Raw genomic sequence first — 23,687 nt, forward strand, 5'->3', positions numbered from 1 at the left:
TTTTAGGAAGAGCTGACAGTTGGTTAGAAGTCAAAGACACTGACTTTGTGAGTGTTCACTGCATTCATTCTCCCTCCCTGGGCCTCAGTTTCCTACTCTGTACAGTTGGGGGTTGACTGACTTTCAAGGACCTTTATAGTTCTGACGCTCTTTGGTTCTTTAAAATGAAGCCTCATATCATGCCGTGGTTGACTACCCATCACATTATCATGCACAATGGTCCTTACTTTACCAAGGAATGTTCGTCTGCTCATGCATTTCCCCACCCATTCATTCAGCAAACGGTGAGTGCCTGCAACATTCTGGCACTGCTGTGGCACCAAGGACAAGCTGGGAATAAAGCGAGGTCCTGGCTCACCCGGAGCTTGCAGTCTTGTGCGGGTCAGTCACACACAATAAAAAAAAAATCTAAAAATGTGTAGCGTCGTGTACTGTCCTACAGCGTGAGATAACGTAATGACAGTCAGCTGGTAATAAGTGCTAGGAAGACAAAGCGGACAGGGGTCGTGGGATGAGGAAAGCTGTTTTCTAGACAGCGTGATCAGGAAAGTCCTCTCTGAGAAGAGAAGGTGGCACTTGGCAAGAGACGACGGATGAGGGCGTGAGAACTGCACGTCTGGGCAGGCACGCGGGCAGGAGGGCCGCACAGAGGCCGGACGCGAGTGTGCTGGGCCTGGCGGGGGGAGATAAGGAGGCTGCACGTGGGAAAGGAGGCTGCATCCCTGGATCCCATCTTGGGTTTTGATACCAAGTGTGATGGATGCCATTGGAGCTGGTGTGTTCTTGAGTCAGTGTTGTGAGCACGCCTCCCGGCACTGGGGGCGCCGAGAGGTAAACTACAGTCTCCGCGTGCAAGGGCCTCAAAGGCGCCCGGGTGCCCACATGTGGCGGTAACGGGCGGTGGCAGGAACTGTGTGCAGGATGGAAGCAGCGGGATGGAAGCAGTGGTGCAGGCTCCCGCCCTCGCCCTCGAGGAGCTCCGCCTAGGGCCTGGAGGCTGGGCGCTCCGTGCTGTGCCCATCAGGAGGCATGGCCCGGACCACCAAGAAGCGGCTCGAGCAGCCGTCTGGAAGGAGTCAGTAGGGCAGAGGCAGGAGTGGGAGGGACCCGTGTGGGCAATGGCTGGGCTGCCACAGCGGTTCTCACGGCAGAGGTGGCGGAGTGAGTGAGTGAGCAGGCTGGCCAAGGAGGCCAGGGCCCGCCCGCACTCCTCCCCGAGCTGCACGGGAAGGGGCAGATCCCCACCCAGAAGGTCATCACGACTGAGCGGCCAGGCCCTGCTGCCCTCTCTTGTGCACAAGCGGTGCATGGTCCCCCTTGAGGCCTCGGCCCCTCCAAGTGCTGAAAGGGATGGTTCCTCATAGACCACCAGGCCCCACCTGCCCTGCGGGTGAAGCCGTCGCCCCCAGGGGCCCAGCTAAGGAAGGATAGCATCTCAGCGTGGCCGTGAGCCCACGCGTTTCATCGTGTGACCGGCCGCTCCCTGCATCTGACTGAGCCCTCCAGATGCTCAAGGGCCTCCCGACCAGGGACCGCCTTTCTGTGAACCAACGTGATGGTCCAAAAGTGAGCCTGTCTGCACCTAGGCCTGTGTTTCCCCGTGTCTGCTTCTGGGCGGGAAGAGTTGCAGGACCCCAACTTACTGGGCACAGATCGGAGCCTAGGGCCTCCGGCCGTCTGTCCGCTGAGAGTTGGGACATGCAACACTCCCGGGACCAGCCGCCTTGAGCCGGGGCTGCCAGCAGCACGCCGGTGCCTGCCTGCTGCCACCGGCCATGAGATAATGTCTCTCCATTTTGGGACTGTGACATAGTTACATCAGACCTCAACGGCCAGTGCGCACATTCCAGGCCTGAGACCAGGGTGGCAGCAGAGAAACCTGAGCTGTGAGGAGACATTCTTAGGCTCAAAAATCACAAACCCGAGAGGGAAAGGCACTTGATCAGAAAACAACACCATTCAGGTTATTTTAATGCCCTGGATTTGCGCTGCCCTTTAAGTGGAGCCCCTTCTGTTGCGGGACTTTGGTGCTGAGTGACCCTGGGCCAGATGACTTTCCCTTGTTGTTAACTGAAGAATAAGGTCACGTCTGGCTGGGTGCGCTCCCCGAGTTGTGGTTCTGTCTGCGTTTTCCGTGCGCACACCTTGCTCTCAGACGGTGGCACAGCCCAGGTTCTGAGGCTCAGCGGCAGCCGGCCTGGTGTGAGTATAGAGAGAACTCTCTTCCCTCCCCCAAGACAGCTCCTGAAACTTCTCCCCTTTTCAAGCACTGTGGTGTTGAACGCCATCTGGGCAAGTTCTCTGACCACCTGAACTTGCAACCAAGGCGTGGGGATGATTGTCACCTACTCGGAGAGTCCACCACCAATCCCTCAGACAGTCAGTCCATTCATGAATTAAGCACTGTTTATGTCCCTGCTGAGTCCTGAGCATTTGCTACGTGCAACGGAGAGTACAAAGCCACAGACAACATAGGCCGTACTCGCAAGAGGTACATAATAAAAGTGCAAAAGACAAAACTTGTACGCAGAGAGTCAGAAACCAATGGTCCAGAATCAACTAGTCTGGCACCAATGAAAATGGCAAGAGGAAGGAAGAGAAGAGAGACTTTTCCAGTGGACACTTGGCCTGAGCGAATGCTGGGAGGTAGGAGGGAGAATCACCATAGCAACAAGTCACCCTGAGCCTTGTCTCTTAAGACTGAAGGAAGAAGGCCTTTCCCCAGGACAGTGGGAGTGTCTGCCTTCAGGCTGTCAGTAATACTGGATGAGAGAGCTTGGTTTATACACTTTTGAAACTTTAGAGGGTTGACACCCTGCCCAGAGCAACGGGAAGCAGCTTTGTTTAATGGAGTTCCAGGAGATGTTAGCTCTGGACCCAATAAACGGAGACTTGGATGAGCTTTTCACCGAAATGTGGATGGCCTTAGGTTCTGGTCTGCACGCTGAGGATGACACCAGTGGGGGCAGTGGAAATATCCCTGAGCTGGAAGCTGGGGGACTCGGGTTCTAGTCTTGGCTTCGGCAATGAAAACGACAAACATTTATTATGCACTGGTGCTAGAGCTTGTACTAAGGATCTAACCCCTTCTCCCGCCTGTTCTCTGTGAGGAGAGCTCCATGCTATTCCCATTTAATGAATGAAAAAACTAAGGCGCGGAGATTTTAAATCACCTACCGAAGGACACAGAGCTGATCAGTGGTGGAGCTGGGATTCACACCTGCTTGTCGGTCGGCAGAACTATTTCTTAATCCCTGTGCTGCTGCCTCTTGAAAAAATGGGTGACTGACCTTGGGCAAAAGTTTCTTTTTCAGTAAAATGAAGACACGAATAACTCCCCCAAATTACCTTAAAAAGTGATTGTCAAGATCTAAATAAAACATTGGATATGAAATACTTCATAATTGAGAAAGTCCTATACATGTGTAAAGTATTACATTCCTCAGAGGAATGATGAAAAGATAAAATGGAAGAAGAGCTGATGGAAAAGACTCTAGAAAAATGAAAAGCAGAAGTGTGTACTTTGATGATCAACCCGAGACAGGCTAATTGGGGATGAATATAGGTCCTTGGACTCCATGGAAGTCTGGGGGTGTGGCTTATTCCTCAAAGCTGTATGGTAGCCTTAATCCATGCGATTTTGGAAGGCTTAAAGAGGGAGAATGGAGGATAGGGACTTTTACTCTAGGAGCCCAGAGAAAGTCAAGACAGTCCTTCAGAGGCAAAGCTACATTCTTTCCTCCCTCACTTTCATCATGCTTCGTTCCTTCCTTCCTTCTTTCCTCAAACTGAGACCCAAATGAAGTGGAAGAAAATCTCTACTGAGATAAGAGTCAAGATGAAATATAATCATTCATTCGTTTTGATGACAAACATTCAGAAAGCATCATCACTGTTTCAGAAACTGGCCAGGAACTGGAAGGCACAGTCTTTGCTCTCTAACTGATGTGACAGAGCTGGACAGGGTTTCATCCAATATCCAGCCCATCCTCTGTATGGAAAGAAAGAAAGAAAAGTCCAGGGAAGTGAAGAGGTTTGTTCAAGGTCACCGTGCCCAGGCAAATGTGTGTTTCCTCCCCATTTCAGACATTCCCTTCTGGGTGGATTTGGGGTGAGGGAGGGGGAATTTGTTCACAATCCATATACTGCCCTGTGACAACAATTCCAAAGAATGCCAGGTGATTTTTTTAAAGCTCACCTTTGAAATGGTTCTTTCTCTGCCTGTATACGCCTGAAGACTTGAATAGGAACAATCTACATAGGGGTCTCATGGACTATCGATCGCCTGCTTTCCCGTGTCAAGGAGTGCTTCCCTGTAAGACTCCTGCTTCCCCGTACACGGAGTTGTGTGTTCCTGTGAGATGAAACAGTCAGTTACGGCCACTGAACACCTAACCGGTCCCCGTGGAGCTGACTCTCCGCTCCTCTCCCGTCTCACCTTCCCTTATCACGTGCTGGTGGCTGAATCTCCCCCACTGACTGCAAGATAATTCACATCCTCTGGTGTGACCGCTCCCTCCACTTCAGCTCAGCATTATAAACAAGACAAAATGTAATAAAAAGGTAAAAAAGACAAACAAAAATACCTTTCACCAGGGGCTGGGCTGGGGACTAGAGAGTACCTCTGTCATTGGGGGAAAACAACACCCCTTTTTAGTCCAGAATTCATCAGATTCCTCCTATGGTGATAGAGAGGTCCTTTCACCCCAGCAACCAGGAGGCTCCAGCTAGGCATGTGCTTCTGAGATGGGTCCTGGCTAAGGGCCGCCAGTCTGGGGCCTGCTTCTGGGGACGTCGGCACCTCCGATGAGACGGTCAGCCTGAGAGGCATGGGAGGTGGGGCCCGGTGTTACTGCTGCAGCTATGAAACCTACTCAGACAGCCTCCTCCCACACTGATCTGAGAAGCTGGCAGATCTTTACAGCGGGGGTGCTGACAGACGTCTAAGGCTTCACCTCTGCTCAGTGGAAGGTTCCTGCTGTCATCTGGCATTTAAGGGGGGTTGCAGGGGTGTGGCTCCATTGTGGGCAGGAAGATGGAGAGAAAATTGCCAGATGGTGTTGAGGATTCCAAGTCTACCAGAAGAGAAAGAAAGACATTACTCACTGACACAAGAAGGCTGCCAACTCCACTTACAGATGCAGGCCTTTGTGTGCAGGCAAAGTCTGTCCCGAGACCGTGTGAGAGGATGAAGGAACCAGCCATGGCCTCTGAGAATTTGTGAGACGACAGAATATTTAAGGGGAAACTAGGGAGATGCCACGGTGTAGTAGTTGGAGAAATCACAGTACGCAAGACAATCTGCCCCCAAGGGCTCTACAGCTGCTGGAGAGGACAGACGGGCACGTCCTCAGGGGCAGGTCAGGACAGACCTACTCCAGGTGCAGCTCCATGAGCACAGCTGGATACAGTCCAAGCAAGGTGTGCTGAGCCCAGCCAATTCAAGGGAAACTTCTGTTTCACTACGTTTCAGTTCTTAAAAAGGAACCTCTTCATTACACATTGCTTCTCAGGGCAGCAGGTAAAAGGCACGCAGAACTATGAACAGATACAATCAGCAACCACTTCTGCTTTTACATGGCATCTTTCCCACTTGAGCATTAATTATTTGGCATTTTCTCCCTGCTTTTCAGAAAGTTTTCTCTAGGAGGTTGAACTTACAGAGATGATTTAAGGGAGAGGAAAGCTTCAGCAGTATCTCCAGAGGCTGCTTTGCATTTTCTAATGTCTGAAGTTTTTACAACAGGTTTTCCATGGAAAACTCAACAAGTCACTAAACTCTCTGAGTCTCAGAACCCAGACTTAAAGTCAGGGGAAGAGATTCCCATGGCTAACCTTTCTAGTCATGTGTCCTGTCAGTTTGGACTGCCATAACAAAATCCCACAGGCTGGGTGGCTTCAACAGAAATTTATTTCTCGTGGTTCTGGAGGCTGAGAAGTCCAAGATCAAGATGCTGGCAAGGTAGGTTTCATCCTGAGGCCGTTTCTCTTGGTTTGTAGGTGGCCACGTTCTCACTGGGGGCCCACGTGACCTCTTCATGTGCATGAGGAGAGGAAGCTCTGGTGTCTCTTCATGCAAGGGCACTAATTTCATCATGGGGGCTTCCACCCTCATGACCTCGTCTAAACCTAACTACCTCCCCCTGGCTCACCTCCTGATACCATCACACTGGGGGCTAGGGCTTCAACATAAAAATTCTGCGGTGGGAGGGACACAAGTATTTTGTCTACAACATTGTGCGAATAGTTTGGAACATGTAAAGAAAGCATTTATGAAAATGTTTAATCTTAGGGTCGATGGTTATTCTGATTTCACAGAAGCGAATACTAGGGCAAGCTTCCTCATAGAATATCAAATATGGAGTCAAGTATAAGAAATATCATACATTTAAGGTTTACCTGTAATTTTAAGTTGATGTCCATATTAATTTATCATAGAGACAATTAGACTAGTGGGACAGCCAAGTCAACCCACAAAGACTGGTAAGCTGATACAGGAGAAAAATTTAAGGAATAAAGAGACAGCAATTTTTGAGTTGCATAAGAAAGGAAAAATGACACAGCTATGAAGTCTTTATAAAAAATTTTTTCCTGTTATTATTTACTTAGTTTGGTTTTTAAGAAAAGGGTTTCAGAAATAAACACAGGAAAGGATTGGGTGAAGCAAACTATTGGTCCAAGGCTGCCTGCTATGAACAAGACTAGATGAGGAAAATTTCTATCACTTGGGAAACATCTACAGAAACCCTAATCTTATTTAGATCTCAGGTCACTCCACTCCAGCAGTGGGCATTCTCCACATCCCAAACCTCAGGACGCGGAGCCTGCTGAAACACAAGCTCTCACTCACCTCAATCCTCTCCAGACTGCTAGAAGGAGGTGCAGAGCCCTGCTCTCCAAGCACTGAGGCCATGAGTATTACTGCCGTCTCCACACATGCATACTTACCTCCCCTCTTATCCGTCCAGACAAGCTCTCGCCTTGTAAGCAAATGCCGTATGCCACTCACAAGCCCATATCTGTGCAAGGCACACACCTGTACATGGGGGAAAATTCTGTTTCAAACATTAAAACAACAGCTTCTATCTCATCCAAACAGATCGTTGAAAAGGAAACTTTCTGGGTCCTCACCCATATGCAGGATATACAAAGCTGTCTGGAACAGATCTGGTATTAATTACCTAGTGCTCTACACTGGAATAAGTGCTTAATCCCAAGGACGTTTACACTGGAGACTGACCAACCTGCCCTGGGGTGGATACACAACCAATCTTGGCTCCAGAGACTATTCCACATCATGTGTTGTGCAAATGTGCATTGGCACAGGAATGGACTTCATTCCTCAGCAGATGGGATCCTTCTTCCGCGGGCCGACTCTTAAGATAATATATGACCCAAGCACTACATTGTCTAGAGCTTCCTACTTTTCACGAAATGCATCACTGTCTTAATTCTCAGACTGAACTTCTTCCTCCTTTACCTGCACTTGCCCTCTTTCAAGTCATGGCCTGGAGGCTCCTTCTGGGGCCCAGAAACAGCAGGCGACTTTCATGTTGACCTGCAGCTAATTTGGATGTCTTAGGTTCCTAAGTTTTCATTCTGATGGCAGCTGCCCAGTTTTGATCTGTGTTTGGGCAAAGAGTTGCAGCAGCAAACTTGGTGGGGAAGATAGCAAACACCTGTGAGAGTGAAGCAGCATTTATGCTAGGCTTCCTTTTCTTCATGGTTATTACTGTGTCTTTGAAGAGTTTTCCTTGCCGTATCTCAGACATGACTTAAACTATTAGAGAAGGTGTGAAATAGAGAATTTTGGATCTGGGACCAAAGGATTTCCAGAAAGCGAATGGGAGAGAAAGTTGTCTTTCTCTTCATGGAAACTGCATTCCTTACAAATTTGTGTCTGGGGCAGGAAGAAGTTGAGAATATTTCTTGCAGGCAGATTTTTGTTTTGTCTTCTGATCCCAGTGCGGTAAAGAGTAGGTGAAGGTGGGGACTTGGAAAGTAAACAGGGCACGCTGGGTGTTTTTGTGGCTGGATCATTTCAGAAACCATTTTCAAATCAGGACCAATTTTCTTTAAAAAGCATATAGTTTTAGAACCTTACGGCCTACAAACTTAGAATGGCAAACAGCACTCTTATAAAACTGTGTGGGTTTTGGCGATAGAAAAATGAACTTCTTTCACTTGATATTTACTTTAGAATAAAGATATAAGCTCCTAAAAAGGAAAACTTGGCTTCGCCTCATCCCTTTCTCCATCTTTTGTCCCCAGCAAATTCTTCTTTCATTCAACTTATTCACATACTTTACCTCCTAAGAGTTGATAAGCATAATAGTCTTTAATTAAACGAGCTTCAGTATTTATTTTGCACTAGGTAGATAAAAGGGTTGAGAAGGCACCGGGATATAACGGGAGTAGAACAGATACAATGTTCGTTGCCCTTGAAGAATTATAACCTCTTGCTGAAGACCCCACATGTATGCACAAGGACCTGAGAGGCAGCGTGTTGATAGGTAACTCTGAGTGGCACAATCAGATAAAGCTTTAAGGAGAAGGTTGACCTTGAATGGCTCTGACAGATAGAGGGTGCCCACCCACGCACAGCTGGAGGAAGGAAGGGCATCTACCTGGAGAAAGGGCATGGGCCAAAGGACAGAAGCAGGAGAGAGCAGAACACTGGCCCCTAGACTTCTGTGAAACTATCTTATCCAACTTCCTGGCTAAACCAACTCCATAATACATTCTGTCCCCAAGTAAAAGTCCTACTGCCAACCAGGCCCACATGATTCTCCTAGAGACACATGAAGCCTTAATGAACGGTGCCCTCACTGTTCTGGAAAGAATCTGGTTTGCCATCACTATGTTGAATTTGGACTCTGTGTATTTGTAAAGGATATAAACTCTAAAGAAAGGGCTGGTTTTTTTCCTCAATAAGGTCTGTCCTCCCTAATGGCAAGATATGAAATGAAATGCAGACATTTTGCTAAATCATGGTAAATCTTTCTGACAGCTACAGGGGCAGAATGATTCTTTATCAAGGGGCACAGACAAAAGGGCTGATGCCCCAAGCTTACAGATCACCACACAATGCTATACCCAGCACAGAGAAGTCACAGCTTCTGTGGTCACGATAGTGCCTTTATCTGCAATCTCAGACTTTTGTGTTTATCTGTCTTGGTCTTTATCCCCCATTGATTAATCCAAGTGTCTGGAAGTAAGTATGACCCACTCTCCATTGGTCATAATAATATAGTGCAACAGTAACAGGGAACATATGGAGAAGAAAAAAACGTCGAAGTGTGCACGTGACCACATGTAAAATAAACAACAAGGATTTCCTGTATAGCACAGGGAACTATATTAAATATCTTGTAATAAACTATCATGAAAATAATCGAAACATTAAAAATGGATATACACATATATACGTATAACCAAATCACTTTGCTGTACACCTGAAACTAACACAACATTGTAAATCAACTACACTTCAGTTGAGAAAAAGTCAAAGTGCGGATTATTTATATATAAGCCGCAGATTTACCTCCTTAACCTTTGTGGCACTTTAATAGCAAAATTAGTTTGCGTTTCCTAAACGAACATTGGTGAGAAAGAGGCCTATCTGGGATTAAAATGAGTAGATAATGTCACTTAGGAAACGTTTTCTAAGTTTGGATCTTGATTCTATTGCTTTTCTCTCATCCCCCCAGCCCTCCACACCCAGCAGCAGTGTGCCAGTGGCCCCTGAGAAGCGCCTGTGGCTGAGGTCTGCAGGATCAAGATGTGTGGGGAAACCGGACTCTGTCCTGCTGGGGAAGACGTCAAAGCCAGGAGCAGTTCTCTGTATCCTATCACTTGCTTGTGTGCACTTCCAGAAAAGCCGAGTTCACAGGTACTTTCAGACCAGAGACAGGTGGCAGTGCGCGGGACGCGGCAGGAGGGCTCAGCGAATCTGAGAAGAGCGCAGTGCACGTGCCACGGGGGCTGCTGGCGCCCGAACTTCCTCCACCGCTTCGTGCTGCCTCTGCTTCAACCCCGCTGCTCCTGGCTCACGGCCGGGAAACGTTATGATGATTTTCACTTGTTTCTTGCTTGACACATTCTTCTGAGTTCGTGTTTTCCTGCCTGTTTTTAAGAAAACCAGACCCTGGCGTCTCTGTGCACTACGAAGTAGCAGACCAGTCTCAGGGTGCGGGAGGGGCTTTGGGGTAGCTGCCAGTGTTCCGTGTGTAGCGGCCTCCTCACCCTTTACGCCACAGAGGAGCGACGGAGGCTTGCTGGCTGGAAACCCTCCCGCCTCCAGCGCTTTGTTCTCTGGCCCACCAAGGCAGTGCAAGCAAGCGCTGCCCTGTGACTTCCGGCTCTCCCGGTGGAAACGGGACAGAGGAGCCGCGTTATGGCGGAGCCCGCCCAGCGGGGCTTCAAGGAGCGCAGCATCATGCTTTCCCTTCCCCCCCCGTTACGGCTCCTGCTCCCGTCTGCAGCGCGCAGGACGGCGAGGAGCAACTGCAGGCTCCCGGGCCGCGGCGGCGGGGTCTGGCCAGAGCGCGGCCGCCGTGGGTCCGGAGCCAGGCTGCTCCACGGCTCCGTCCAGGAGCTGAGGAGGGGCCAGTAATGGCACCGCTGCGTCCCAGCAGGGCGCCGGCGCTTGACAAACCTGCTCTTACACGTGATCTCGATTGACTCTCAAAAGGGTTGTAACGTTTTCGCCCCTTTTTCTACCAGAGACCTGAGTCCCGGTGCAGGTGAGTTACCCAACCACATGGCGTCCTCAGAGCCGACTAGGTGGCAGGGCGAGGACTCCGCCACCTCATATGCAGGCAGCGGCGGGAACAGGCCGGGAGGGAGCAAGGGGGTCAGGAGGAGCTGAGGCAGGAGCCGAGTCCCAATGGCAGGACCAGGCCGGGCGGTTCGCGCGCGTGTGGTCGAGCCCCCCGTTCCCGGTAGCAGGCCTGCAGATGACAGACGCTCTCAGGGGGACTCTTCCTTGACCCCCGCCGTGCAGAGGGAACCCACCGAGGTCCCTCACCCGCCGGGCCCTCGTGCTCACAGGCCCCCTCCGCCTGACCCCCCCACCCCCACCCCGGGGCTCCCGCCTCGGCTCTCACCCCTCCCTCCCCACACACCGGGCTCGCCCTGTGCTGGGCTGCACGCAGCTGTCTTTAAAATGTCTGGATTGCTGTAACATACACCAAAATGTGCCGTCTCAGCCACTTCGAAGCGTGCAGTTTAGCAGGGTTACAAACACTCACACTGGTGTAGACGGGTCTCCAGGACTGCTTCCTCTCTCGTGAGGCGGAACCTCCGCACCCGCTACACGGCCACCCGTGGCCCTCGACCGCCATTACATCTGTCCTGTGGGCCTGGCCGCTCGGGGCACCTCAGATAAGAGGCCAGACAGGATGTGTATGCGGGGGACTCCCCGTAACTCTACCCACCTGGTTCACTGTGCTCTCCACCTGGACACCTCCCCATTGCTTCACCGGCTAATTCCCGTTAATCCTTTAGGAGTCAATTCAGATGTTATCACCTCAGGCTCTCCCTGGCTCCCCAGCCTCAATTAAGTGCCCCTCCTGTATATTTAGTGGTGCATTAGCTGCACCCAGTTGGAGGTGGCGACCGAGTCCTAAGCCCCTGATACTTGAGGTGCGGTTGAGGGCCTGCATTCTCACTGGCTACCTCTGGGAGCTTGTGAGAATGCAGTTCGCTAGGCCTTTACCAGGGCGCCAGGTCACTCACGCACACACTCCAGTTCAGTAAGCACTGTTCTCACTGGACGAGGGGCCTGGGCCAAACCCGGCCGCCGCCCTCTGTGTGAACAAAGCTTTATGCCAACAGCCGGTCATCTGAATACACATTGCCTGTGGCTGCTTTCACACCACAGTGGAAGGGCTGAGCAGCTGCAACAGAGACCACCATGTGGCCACACAGCCTAAAATACGTGTTCCCTGGCCCTTTACCACAGACGTCTACTAGACCATAGGCTCCTTCAACGTGAGAACCCGTCTTATTTTGCTTTGTAAGAAGAAAGGCAAATTAGCACAATGGTTATGTGTGTGGGCCTGAGGGCAGACTGACAAGATTTGTATCTCAGCTCTGCCATTTCCCTCAAGTGACTGGCAGGTCACCGTCTCTGTGCCTCGTGTTCCCTTATAAAGTGGGGACAGAGAGTAGAACTACCTCACAGGGCTGATGTGTGGGTTACGTAAGGTAACGGACGTGAAGGGCTTCACGTGGCACCTTCCGCAAACATTACCCTTAGCTGGTTTGCTATTTTTAGAGCACCGGGGACTTTGGTGATGTTGGCGGGATGGCCCCTGCACCTGACACTGTTTATCAACGCCCATCCTCTGCTTCTTCCTTGCTAACATCTAATTATTTTTTCAGGTATCTAACCTTCCGGGAGAGTGACCTCCTCCCTGGGCGACAAACACGACTACGAGCCAGTCGTGGTCATGCATCCTCAATGTCAGTGGACTGGCTTAGGGGTGGGCAGTTCTGGCCAACGAGTCAGGAGAAGAGGAATCTTGGAGGGCTTCTGGAAAACGGTTTCCTCATTCTTTAGAAGAAAACGTGGGAGAGATGCCCCCGTTCTTTCATGGATATTTGTTATATGTGAATGTGATGCCCTGAAGCGCAGCAACTATGAAGGTAGGCAGTCTGAGGACGAGCTAACATGTTTACAAGGGCAAAGCAAAAAGATGGGAAGAATCTGGGCCCTCTATGAGGTCAGAGTTGTTGAATCCATCAACCCCTGGGCCTCACCCACTCAGGTACTGATCTGAGGGAAGACAATAAATGTTTCTAGTAATTTAATTTCAGGCTAAAGCAACCTAACTCATATAGCCAGGGACCATGCTGACACATATTTTTACTCCGCCCAGGACCTAACAACTGTTGTTGGGTGCCATGAGCAAAGGAAGAGTGGAAGTTGGAAATGAATGGGCTGGGTAGGGCAAAAGGAGAATCACGAATGTTCCAGGTTAGTGTAGGTGCAATTCTTCATTCATCACTCTCTCTCTCAGCTGCAGTATCTTTTCCTGAGACCTGTGGCTCGCTCCCAAATGCTTATCTCCCTTGTTGTCTGAACCTACTACCTAAACATGGGAGGTCGTTTCAGAGCCAGATGGGGTTTGATTATTTCCTTGACAATATCCATTATTTCCCTTCTGGGTAGGAGGAGGGTCTGCAGACAGCTGATCTTTTTGAGGCAGAGAGTATGGAGGTGGGGTCTCTTATAGAACACGAAATACAAGGAAGTGTTCTTTGGGCTGGAAGTATCAAAAGATTGCTTAGAATTTACCGTTATAGGGGTTTAACGGTGTTGTCAGCTTGTGTACTGGTTTTGTGTCATATCTGAGCCAGAACTAGTAGCAGAGATTCAAAGCAACATAGGTGGCAAGTACACATGAGAGCAAAGCTTGGGGAGAGAAGGGCAGCAGAGCACGGGGCTGCCCCCCACCTCTCCTGGAGAGCACCCTGGCCCTGGCGGTGGGAGGGAGGGGCAGCACAGTGTCGCTGGGCCCCCTGCAGTCCCTCACCCTGCAGACACTTACCACAGGGAGAAATGCTGAGCGGCTTCTCCTGTGAGTGTCCCGGGTTGGGAGACGCTCTGAGAACTCTGGAGCCATAAAGTGACTGTAACAATTAACTTTTTGTTTTTTTTGCCGTACGCGGGCCTCTCACTGTTGTGGCCTCTCCCATTGCGGAGCACAGGCTCTGGACGCGCAGGCTCAGCGGCCATGGCTCACGGGCCCACCCGCTCTGCGGCATGTGGGATCCTCCCAGACCGGGGAAGGAACCCCTGTCCCCTGCATCGGCAGGCGGACTCTCAACCACTGCGCCACCAGGGAAGCCCAACAATCAACTTTTAAGGCAGAAGGAACCAAGTGACATGACCTTATTCATCCCCTTGCCTTTAGGCACTAACAGTACCACTAAAGCCCCCAATTACCTCACTACATGTTTGATGGTTAAAAGCCTTCCGGGGTGGGGTGTGGGGAAGCAGAAAGATTTCACAGGTTTCTCCCGTGAGCCGTTTTAATCTAAGAGAACTTTGACACTTGTCCTAGACCCACCCTGTTCTCGCCAGTCCAACCCCAAGACCCTCCTCCAAGTGGAAGGGTCCCAGTTCAGTGGCATCAGGCACGCCCCAGCAAGCGCAAGCTGAAGGGACGAGGGTGAGCGAACCCCCCGCGGTGAGACCTATGTGCAGCGCCTACCTCCTGGCTCTCCGTCCCTCCTTTCCTTCCACCAATCTCTACGCATTGTCCGTCTTTCTAATGGACGCCATGCCTTTGCTTTCACCACTGGTGCTCTTCAAGACTAATTAGATCCTGAAGGAACAGGAAGTAAAAAGCGGTCTCTGGGTAAGCTGCTAATGTTCGTGGCTTAGAGCTAAAGTGGCCTGCCAGAGACTTGCAGAGAAGAGCACCCTCACTCCTCCGGGCATTCTCAGCCAAGAGGCAAGTGCTTCCCTTCCCTCGGGCAGCTCTGGGCTGAATATGCAACTTGCCATTCGATTGGGTTGAAGGAAGACTGAGGAGGCCACAAAGGTCAAAACTCACCTGCTCTTGGGGAGGGGGTTAGAAAGCTAGTAAAGAAAACCTGCGGTGCGGCTGTCTCAGGAGAGGGTACGGAGAGTTGGGTGGATCTACCAGAAGTGTTGTCAGTCTGTGCTGGGGTCTCTGGGACAGGAAGAGTACAGCCACCCAGGGAGAAAGCCTGCAGTGACACCCTCCACGGGGCCGATGTGCTGGAAGCACGCCTTGAGAAAGGTTTCCCTCCCTCTTGCGGGGCTGTTGGGAAGCTAGGTAGGACCAGGGGTCTGGCTTTCCAGAGTGGTCCCAAATGAATTTTCAGTTTCCTGGTGGGAACAGAGAACTCAGAAGATTGTCTTCTCTAAGAAAATCTGGCTATGGTTTTTCTCCTGGTCTACCTAGTGCCTGCACTGGTGGGTGAGGCACACGTGTGCACAGGGCCAGGCTGTCGGCAAACAACCTTAGGGAGGAGGGCAAAGGAGAGGCAAAAGGGGCTCATTCCTCTACCTCACAGCTTCCTTTTCCAAAGGAAGCAGGATCCGCCCACCAGCAACAGTCCAAACACCACCAAAGAGGCATGGAAATGGGTATGCATGCAACTGGTCCATATACCCCCTCATCGCCTGGTACAAATGGAGTATAAGTTGGGGGAGAACTGTGCCACTGAGACCCCAGGCCTTCTGAGCCACAGCCCAGTTCCAGAGGCACAGCCCTCCTGACTGGTCTCTGGGTGGCAGAGTAATGCTCCCTTCCTAACCTTCGAAGAAATGGGTGAAATAACCTCTGGCTAAGGGGAGATGCCCATCTTCTTGGGGCTGCCTGGGGTGTCTGCGGCAGAGCTGGTTATGGCGGACTCCTCAGCAGAGGCACTGAGATCCAAGAATTCCAGGATGATGTCCCAAAGGCAGTAAATCAAATGCCTGAAACAAATGAACAAAACAACTCAGAGGAGGGTCTGGCTCGGTCTAGAGACACCAGATCCTGTTTATGACATTTATCTTCCCTCTCCCTTTCCCCTCTACTGATATCCTTAGTGGACTCCAAACATCAACAGCTGGACAAAGCCTCTGTCATGAAATGAAAGTCTGTTGAACTCATAAAGGCTATGACCCCAGTAAAGGTGGAGATGGTACTCGAGACTAGATGTTAGGAAATTCCACATTGCTTTATAGCTAGCTACATTAGCACATTGGCACTGCTCTGAAGAACTCTGAAGGAGGGAAAAATCCCTGTGATAACAACTTACTAAGAATTTTCAGGTTACCTGTGATGAGGTAAAGCCAGGAGCCTTGAGGTGCAAGAGTGAGCAGACACGGTGAGCTGCAGGACGGGGGTGAGAGGGGAGTGGGCGAGCACTCAACACGTGCAGAAGATTCCACCCCAAGGTACCAGCCAGGGAAGCACTGACCTCTCTGCACTATTCAAGGAGGTGCACCAGCATTTCTGGTCCCCGTATCAGAGGCCAACTCATCATCTTGTCTACCTCACATCAGGCAAAGACCCATGATGAAAGTACTGCCCAGGCCAAGGGCTGCTCTCGAGATGCTCACAGGGGCAGGCAGGTGTCAGGAAGGACAGGCCTGGGGGTGACAGGGCCTTTTCAGTAGCTCACGTCGGGGCCTGCATCGAGTTCTTCCAAATGCAAACGGTGGCTGGTCCCACCAGCTTCGACCACCTGACACCTGCTCAGAAGCCAGCACAGTGGGTTTTACCCAGTGTGTGTGGACCTGGTCATCACACTCTGGGGCCAGGGCCCAGGGCCCAGGGCAAGGAGAGACTGCGGCACCGTTCCTCTCAGTGAAGCTGTTCACCCAGAAACCCGAGATGCCTCAGACCAGAGACGGCATCAGCCGTGCCTACCGGTTGATGAGGGGCTGCCGCAGTGACTCCAAGACAAGACTCCAGCTCAGCCGGCATTTGTTCACCCCAAGGATTTCCACGACGATATCTGAAGAGGAAACACAGATGCGGTTTGGTGTCACCGCTGAAGCTGTAGCTTCCAAGGGGTCTGTCTCCTCAAGGTATCTGCTGTCTTTAATCCTAGCGGGCGCTTCTGGCACACCTCGGAACCACACAGCCAAACTAAAATCGCCAGAAAACGGGGAAGAGCCGAGAAAAGTGTGTCTTAACTTTAGGTATCTAAATTAGAATGGGCCTCAAGAAACAACCTGGTAACCCGTCACTAAAGTGCAGGTACTTCCGATACAACATGTTAGGCTGGAGAACAGAGGTAAGTAAGAGTGAATAACACTGTCCAAGGCTAAGAGTTCACTACTGTACCCTGCTTCCCCCAGCACAACCAGAGGCAACAAACTGCCTTCCCCGCCCTCCAAAAGACCATATAAAGCAAAGGGAAAAAACCTTCTTCAGAGTTTGTTTTTATCTACCGCTAAGGACCATGCCCTTCACTCACTGGCCCCAAGTTACCAAGCTCAGCTTCCGCAGGACCTGTATCATTTTCTTCCCTGGTCCAAAGCAGAGACCCAGAGGTCTTCATCTGGTGGGAAAATGAAGAGACCTGCCCTAAAGTGAGCCTTCCCATTCCCTTAGCATCACTGGAAGTCCTGATCATTTTCCTGTTAGCCTCAGAAATGGTGGGTCAACAGATTTTTGCGTTTAGCCACAGTCAAGGCCCTTTTAAAAAACGGGGAAGGGTGTGGCTAATGGTGGTGAAGCGGAGGGGAAGGAACAGTTATTGGTATAATCAGTCTCACTGTCCAATCACCTGGCAGGACTCCCATCAGGCTCTGCAAAGCCTGTTTCTCAGCAGCCGCCTTCTGCTCCTGGGTCCTTACGGGTCGAGGATACTCAGGCAAAAGCCCACCAGGCCAGATGGATTCCTGAAGAAGCCGGAGGTACTGCACCCAGCGCTGAGGACACGTCAGAGTAGCTACCTGCACCTCTAGCCACCTGTGGTCGAAGACAGAAGGGTCAGGTAAACCTGGAGGAAAGGATGCAGCGAGGTGTGAGTCATGTGAGCAATCAGAACAGAGCAAAGCCAAGTGAGCACCGACTCTCACAGGTGAAACCAAGCCAATCCACAACTTGGGGTCACAGAATTTGAAGATGAGTAATAATACTATCATAATTATTCACTGAGTGTCTGCTATGAGGCACGTGTAGTATTAGGGGCTTTAGAACAGAACATTAAAGGGGCCTGTGGCTCTGGGGAAGGCTGCACCTTTCCAACTGTCCTCCAGTGGAAAGCACCAGAACTTCTCAGTAACGTGTACACACAGCCTTCAGAGTGCAGGGTTTGGTGATTTTGTACAAATCCCTCTCCCCAGCCACCCTGTCCGTATCCAGTTGCTCTTCAAGCCCCCAGGACCTGTCCTGAGGACTCCCTTCGTCTGCCCCTTGCTCCTTACACACCGTTCCAGTAACAGAAATCTGTCCCTCTGGCAAAACCTGTTCAAACTCCACCTCCTCCACGAAATCCTTCCTGAGCATTCCAGCCAGAAATGCTCTCTCTCCTCAGGCCTCCTCTGGCACTCAGTTCTAGAACACAGATTTGGCACCAGAATTTCACTTTGGAACATGAATTATCTTCTCATGTATGTACAGCTTGACTTTTCCAGCTGAACTGTAAGCTCCACAAGAGTCCCCATAACAGAAACTTCCCAGGTGAAATAGTGGTTGACTGACTGGCAATTGTTCTTATTACAATGACAATTTACCCTCTGTCTTGCTTTCAAAAACGAGTCAGTAACTCTGAGGGGGCAGGTATACCAAACCTGCAGTTCCTGCAAGGGGTTTCAACGTTAATTCTTCGTTTGTCTCTGCATTTTTTCAGAGTGATACGGTCACTAGCTGGGGTTTAAGACTGCAGAGGCCTCCTTCGCAGGTCCCGTTTTGAGACTGGCATGGCTGTGGCTGTGATGAATGAACCATCAGCCACGATACTCACGCACAGAAGACTCCATTTGGTACCGCACCACATGCAGCTCATGCCATCACTCTCAACCCGAGCTACTTGTCGCCCATCCAAGAGCAGAGGGGGCTGCCAACGCAAACTTTATTTAACCTCCACTCTGCCAGACAGTCTGCATTCCACTCAAGCTAGGCATTCCAGCTTTGGGGGCTGCAATCCCCCAAGCCCAGGGCTCACAAATGATTCTAAGAATAGGAAGTCTGAAAGGTAATGGCAGGGCAAGAATGGCAGACGTCGATGGACATCAAGAGCGGCACAAAGCTGCCCCTGCCTAAAATAGCCACCACAATTGTATTGTTATTATTAGGGCCGCATCTCCTTCTTACAGGGCTTTTCATTCAGTGAGTCTAAGACGCCTGATGAAAGGGATCCAGTAGCAAGAATTCCTGTTCCTGTTTATAGAAGAGGGTCACCAAAGGGAGGTGGATGCGATGACCTGATCAGGTTCTCTGCAGGGAATCAAGTGACCCAACTCGTCTTCACCTCAAGTCACATACACTTGTGTGACTTTAGCTAAGGTGAAGGACCTGCACCAGCGTCTCACCTAAGTGATTTGAGGGAGAGGGGCAAGGACCTGAGAGTCAAAAAATTTAAGTCCTCCAAAGGAGCCAGGAGAATCCTCAACAAGAAGGCTTCAGCCAGCATTGGTTCTAGCTCAGCTTCTCATGCACAGACGCATACAACAGGCTGGCTTGCCCTTCTCTTTGTCCTCAGGAGCCAGTAGTACCTGTGACTCAACTCTTCAGAGAGATCTTAACATCCACTCAACCCTTCCTCAGCTAAGCATAGCATACGACAGCAAACCTGGGCACCTCGGTCACCTTCAGGGCACGTTTTACAACATATGAGTCTCACGGTTTTGAATTAATGGTCATTCACTCGATGGGAACAGGACCTCGAGCTGCATTTGGGCAAGGAGGTCCTCTTTGTTCCCTCCCACAGTGACTGTCTCATGCACACATCCTTGATGCAAAACAAATGTGTGCACGTGGCAAAATATAAACTTATACAAATATACTAGACTGTACCTCATCAAACTCTAAATGGGGGCATTGGGAAGAAGAACCAAAGCGTGAAAAAGTTAAGAGTAAGCTGTTCTTAACCTAGGAGTGGGAAGGTTAAAAAGAAATCTGTGTCTTGAAGCAAAAGGAATGGAACTTATGTGTCTGCAGTCCAGTGTGTCACAACAGTTTCCCAGCATCAGTTTCTGGAATCTGCTGCTATCACTGTTAAGCTAACAGACAGCTCAAGTTTCAAGGGGGATACACACACATATCCCTTGGACTATTTACTATTTACAAATTATTTTTAGGAAATCATCTACTAAATACAAATGTTATTGTTTACGTAATACAAGATGCATGAGGTAAATACACTAAAATAAATATGGTAGAGAATAGCCTCAAATAGCACTGGTTTTATTTTCTACTACTATTCTAGTTCTGATACTCGATTTAGGTATCTTCTTCTACCATCCTACCTTTTTCCCAAAGAAAAGAAGAAAAAAAGCCAAACCACATCTGTTCCGTCTGGCCATCTCTGAATGATTCAGAGCACAAAGAAGCCTTACTAGGGGGCCCAGAATAGGCAATAAAATGAGAAAAAAACAACAACAGATGTAACTGAGACATGCAAGAGCCTCTATGATGCCAGACGTGGGATGCAGAGATCAGGGCATCCATTCCACTGGGCGCGCATGTCCAGTCCACGCTCAAAGGAACCTGGTCTGAAACAGCTATACGCAGAGGGATGAAGCAGTGGCTATAAAGGAGACAGTTTAATACGAGGGCTTAAGATGGCACTTCAAGGTTAGCAGAAGGTCATTTTCCATCAAAACAGCAGAATCAAATCTCAAGAGGAAGGGGAGAAAGCTTTAAGGGACCACATCTAATTAGCCAAATTCCCCTCACTTCCTTTCTAAGATTGCTGCTATGGCTGAGTAGGAAGGCCCTGAATGAGTATGGCTTAATGGGGAGGGAGGGGGAGAAGGACAGTGAAATAATAACCGAAAATATTCACAAGAGCAATAACTATATTCTAACAAAAATGCCTGGTGCAGTCTAAATGAAAGACAGTAACAGACTGCTTCCTGAATCCTCTTCACCCACTGGGCTGTACCTCTGTATCCAACACAAGGGCGATGATGCCTCAGCCACTTACAACCAACAGGAAGTACCAAATACAGGTCAAAGAAAGAGAGAGAAAAAGAAGATGACGTTAAAGCTTCTGTCACTTTAAACAGACCTACAGACTGCAGGTGTCCACTCATCCTGTCACCCTAGAGCAGGGTTAACAGTCATCTAAATGGGTTGTTGGGCACAGGATGTTTTTCAAACTGTGGCTGAACAGCATTAGAGGTCATGGCGTCTACTCTGTGGCTTGTGACAACGTTTAAAAGAACACCTAATGTAAATAGATAAGAACAGAAAACATAAAAGTGCACCTCAAGTTTTGGGACCCTTTTACTTATGCATGTATATATGGATATAGCAGATCTGTATTTGTGTGTGTGTGTGCGTGTGTGTGTTCAGAGTGGGTCATGATGTAAAACGTATTTTTTACTGTGAGATGAAGTTTAAAAAAAGTTTGAAAAACATCGATATGGTACAAGGAATTAAGAGTTCCAAGAGAAGGAGGAAAAAGCTCAAGCCACATCTTTAGCCTCCTGGAGACAGTCCCCACCTCCACCCGCCCCCAAGCGGCATAAACCCGAACACTGTGTTCTGTAGCACAGTCCTAGCACACTGCTCTGAGCATTTGCTCATGAAATCAGTAGGCCCGATCTACTGGGTGGAGAGAAAGGAGATCTTGAGGATGACGGTGCGGATCCAAGGTATTTCCCATTTTACACAAGTTGTTTTTGCCAACTTCACACCTGATAAAAGTAACAGTTCCCTTCCCTCTGATTCCTTTCCCAGGCCTCTGCCTTCCTGCTATGGCCCCTTCGTGTGTTTACAGACAGTCCCTCCCGGTCTGTGCTCAGCTCTAGGCTTCCCAGTCCTACAGCAGCCAGACCCAGGTTGCTCGGCTGTGCCTGAGAGAGTTCAGGCCCTCTGAGTGTGTATCTAAGTCACCATCCTTTCCTGCCCTGTGTGGGGAGAAGAATGAGGAGGAAATGAACTTCAAGGGCAAGAAACTCCTGTTTCTTCCTCCCAGTGACTGTTGTGAAATCTGAAGTGGCTTGCAGAGTCTCACACAATTTCTCCTTTGATTTTTGCTTTTTCATGGTTTAAATCATGGATCCACATCTTTAAAACATGTGCTTCAAAGGAAGACTACTGACTGAACATCATGATTTAAGAATCTGAGTTCTATAGTTTTATAACTAGCCACAAAGTTTTTGGTTTTGATTAGTAACATATAAGTTGCAGATACAAAATTAATATGCTTTAATAATTGAAATATTTTTAACCAGGGAGGTTAAAGAAATCCTCTGTTGAACCTTAGAGGTTATCTTTTCCAATCTCACCAATTCACGAATGAAAACACTGCGAAAAAACAAGCATTTCATAGCAAGAGGCTTATAGAAACATACAACTTTAGAGCTGGAAGGAAAGAGGTTACCCTATCTAACCTCCTCCCAAAGTAGAAATCCCCTGTGTGATATCGTGGCAGAGCCAAGGGTTCTGGCCTCTGACTCCAGAAAGTTGGGCTTTTATCTTAGCTCTGCCACCAGTGAGGAATGTGACTTTGGGGAAGTTGCTTAACTCCTGAAGAGGGTAATTTCAATTTATTAGGGATGCTTCTTAAATACTGGCACCAAAATCTGCCTCCTTGTAACTTCCAGTCATTGCTCCTATTTATACCCTCAGAGGTTTAACAGGAGGTATTAAAGTTACTTGGTCAAATCTCTTTCAAAAGACAACACTATGCATTTTTAAATTCAGCTATTATGCCAAGTCTCCTCCACAAGGTATACATCTTTGATTCTGCCAACGTCAAGGCTGAGCACACAGAACACACTCAACATCAGACGAATGAAGGAGAGAAATGAACCATTCCTCATCCTGGTTCCCTCCTCTGGGTGTGGGCTGCTTTGTTATTCTCTTAAAACGGAGTGCCCAGAACCAAACACAACTTCCAGATGTGCCCTGACCAGTAAAAAATGCAGATTAGTGCCTTGCTTGATCCAGACACCATACTTCTATTAATATAGTCAAAGACTGTGTTGGCTTTTTGGGCACACACATCAAAGCACTGACTCATACTGAGTTTGCAGTCAATTAGAACCCTAAGTCCACGTATGTACTTTAACAAAAAATCACATGCGCCTGTTAAGCCTAGACTTGGCCTTTTGTACTTGTGTAATTTTTAAAAAAATCTAAATTATGATTTATAATATTTATTTCTATTAAATTCCATCTTGTTTGCTTTACACTATCATTCTAATTCTTTTAATCCTTTTGAATCTTGACTTCTGTCACCCAGAGTATTAATTATACCTCTAAGATTAGAGTTACTTACAAGTTTCTGATCAACAGGATAAGTTCAATGCTGTGTCACTAGAAAATGCCCTCCAGGCTATCAATCTATTAGCTACTTGGGCTAAAGACACTCAGTTAGCCATGGACCACTTAAAAGTACCACAGTCCAGACCATGTGTGTCCATATGGATATTAGGAAAATATGGCATAAGCTTGTGGAAATTCACAGGCAATATAACAACCAATGCATCCCTTTCACTTAATGGTCTGATAGTCCAGCTAAGCCAAGAAGGAAACCTTGCTAATCAGGCAGGCGCATTCCCACTGAATGCACACCGGGTTCCAGGGCTTGCTGCTTCTCTTCCCGAGTGCTCACAAAACATCTACTTAATAATCTACTTCAGAAATTTCCAGAGATAAATGTCAGGGTCAGGAGCCTGTGTCCATTTTTTAAAAGGCCAGATATTTGTCCATCTCCAACACAACACATCTCTATATGGAAATTTTCTTAATGATCTTAGGTCTTCAATGATAAATACAAATTCTTTCAGTTCCATGGAACAGAATTCATCTGGGTCAGGTACGTGAGTTTTAAAGCAGACTGAATGCTCTCATTATTTTCATTCCTATTTTAGTCTTCAATTCTAGTTTAATCACATTTGCTCAATTCTTCTTGTTAGACCCTTTTCCTTTACAGAAAAAAACAGAAATTAAATACCCTAGGCAAAAAGTATACCAATTCATTGTTGAATAAATGAATAAATGATTTCTCAATGTAACCAGTTAATACTA

General features: G+C 48.8%; 1 protein-coding gene across 11 annotated transcripts in view; it reads right to left on the reverse strand.

Annotated features, from left to right (window-relative positions):
• Positions 1-1,933: 1,933 nt before the first annotated feature.
• The window catches only part of SNX19 (sorting nexin 19), a 48,158-nt gene continuing 26,404 nt past the window's right edge, over positions 1,934-23,687 (reverse strand). Inside the window, exons 9-14 of one of the 11 annotated variants that reach the window (XM_060160794.1) lie at positions 17,266-17,450; positions 16,401-16,488; positions 15,805-15,860; positions 4,956-5,075; positions 4,623-4,820; positions 1,934-4,354 (exon numbers count right to left, since the gene is read on the reverse strand). In XM_060160794.1, coding sequence (XP_060016777.1) covers positions 4,993-5,075; positions 15,805-15,860; positions 16,401-16,488; positions 17,266-17,450 — 412 coding nt within the window. In that variant the 3' untranslated portion in view covers positions 1,934-4,354; positions 4,623-4,820; positions 4,956-4,992. Of the gene's footprint in view, positions 4,355-4,622; positions 5,076-12,797; positions 14,337-15,297; positions 15,461-15,804; positions 15,861-16,400; positions 16,489-17,265; positions 17,482-23,687 lie in introns of those variants that run through there. The other 10 variants (XM_060160800.1, XM_060160797.1, XM_060160793.1 and 7 more) reach the window with 10 other exon arrangements.

Source organism: Lagenorhynchus albirostris, chromosome 9, assembly GCF_949774975.1.
Source record: "Lagenorhynchus albirostris chromosome 9, mLagAlb1.1, whole genome shotgun sequence".
Taxonomy (NCBI): domain Eukaryota; kingdom Metazoa; phylum Chordata; class Mammalia; order Artiodactyla; family Delphinidae; genus Lagenorhynchus; species Lagenorhynchus albirostris.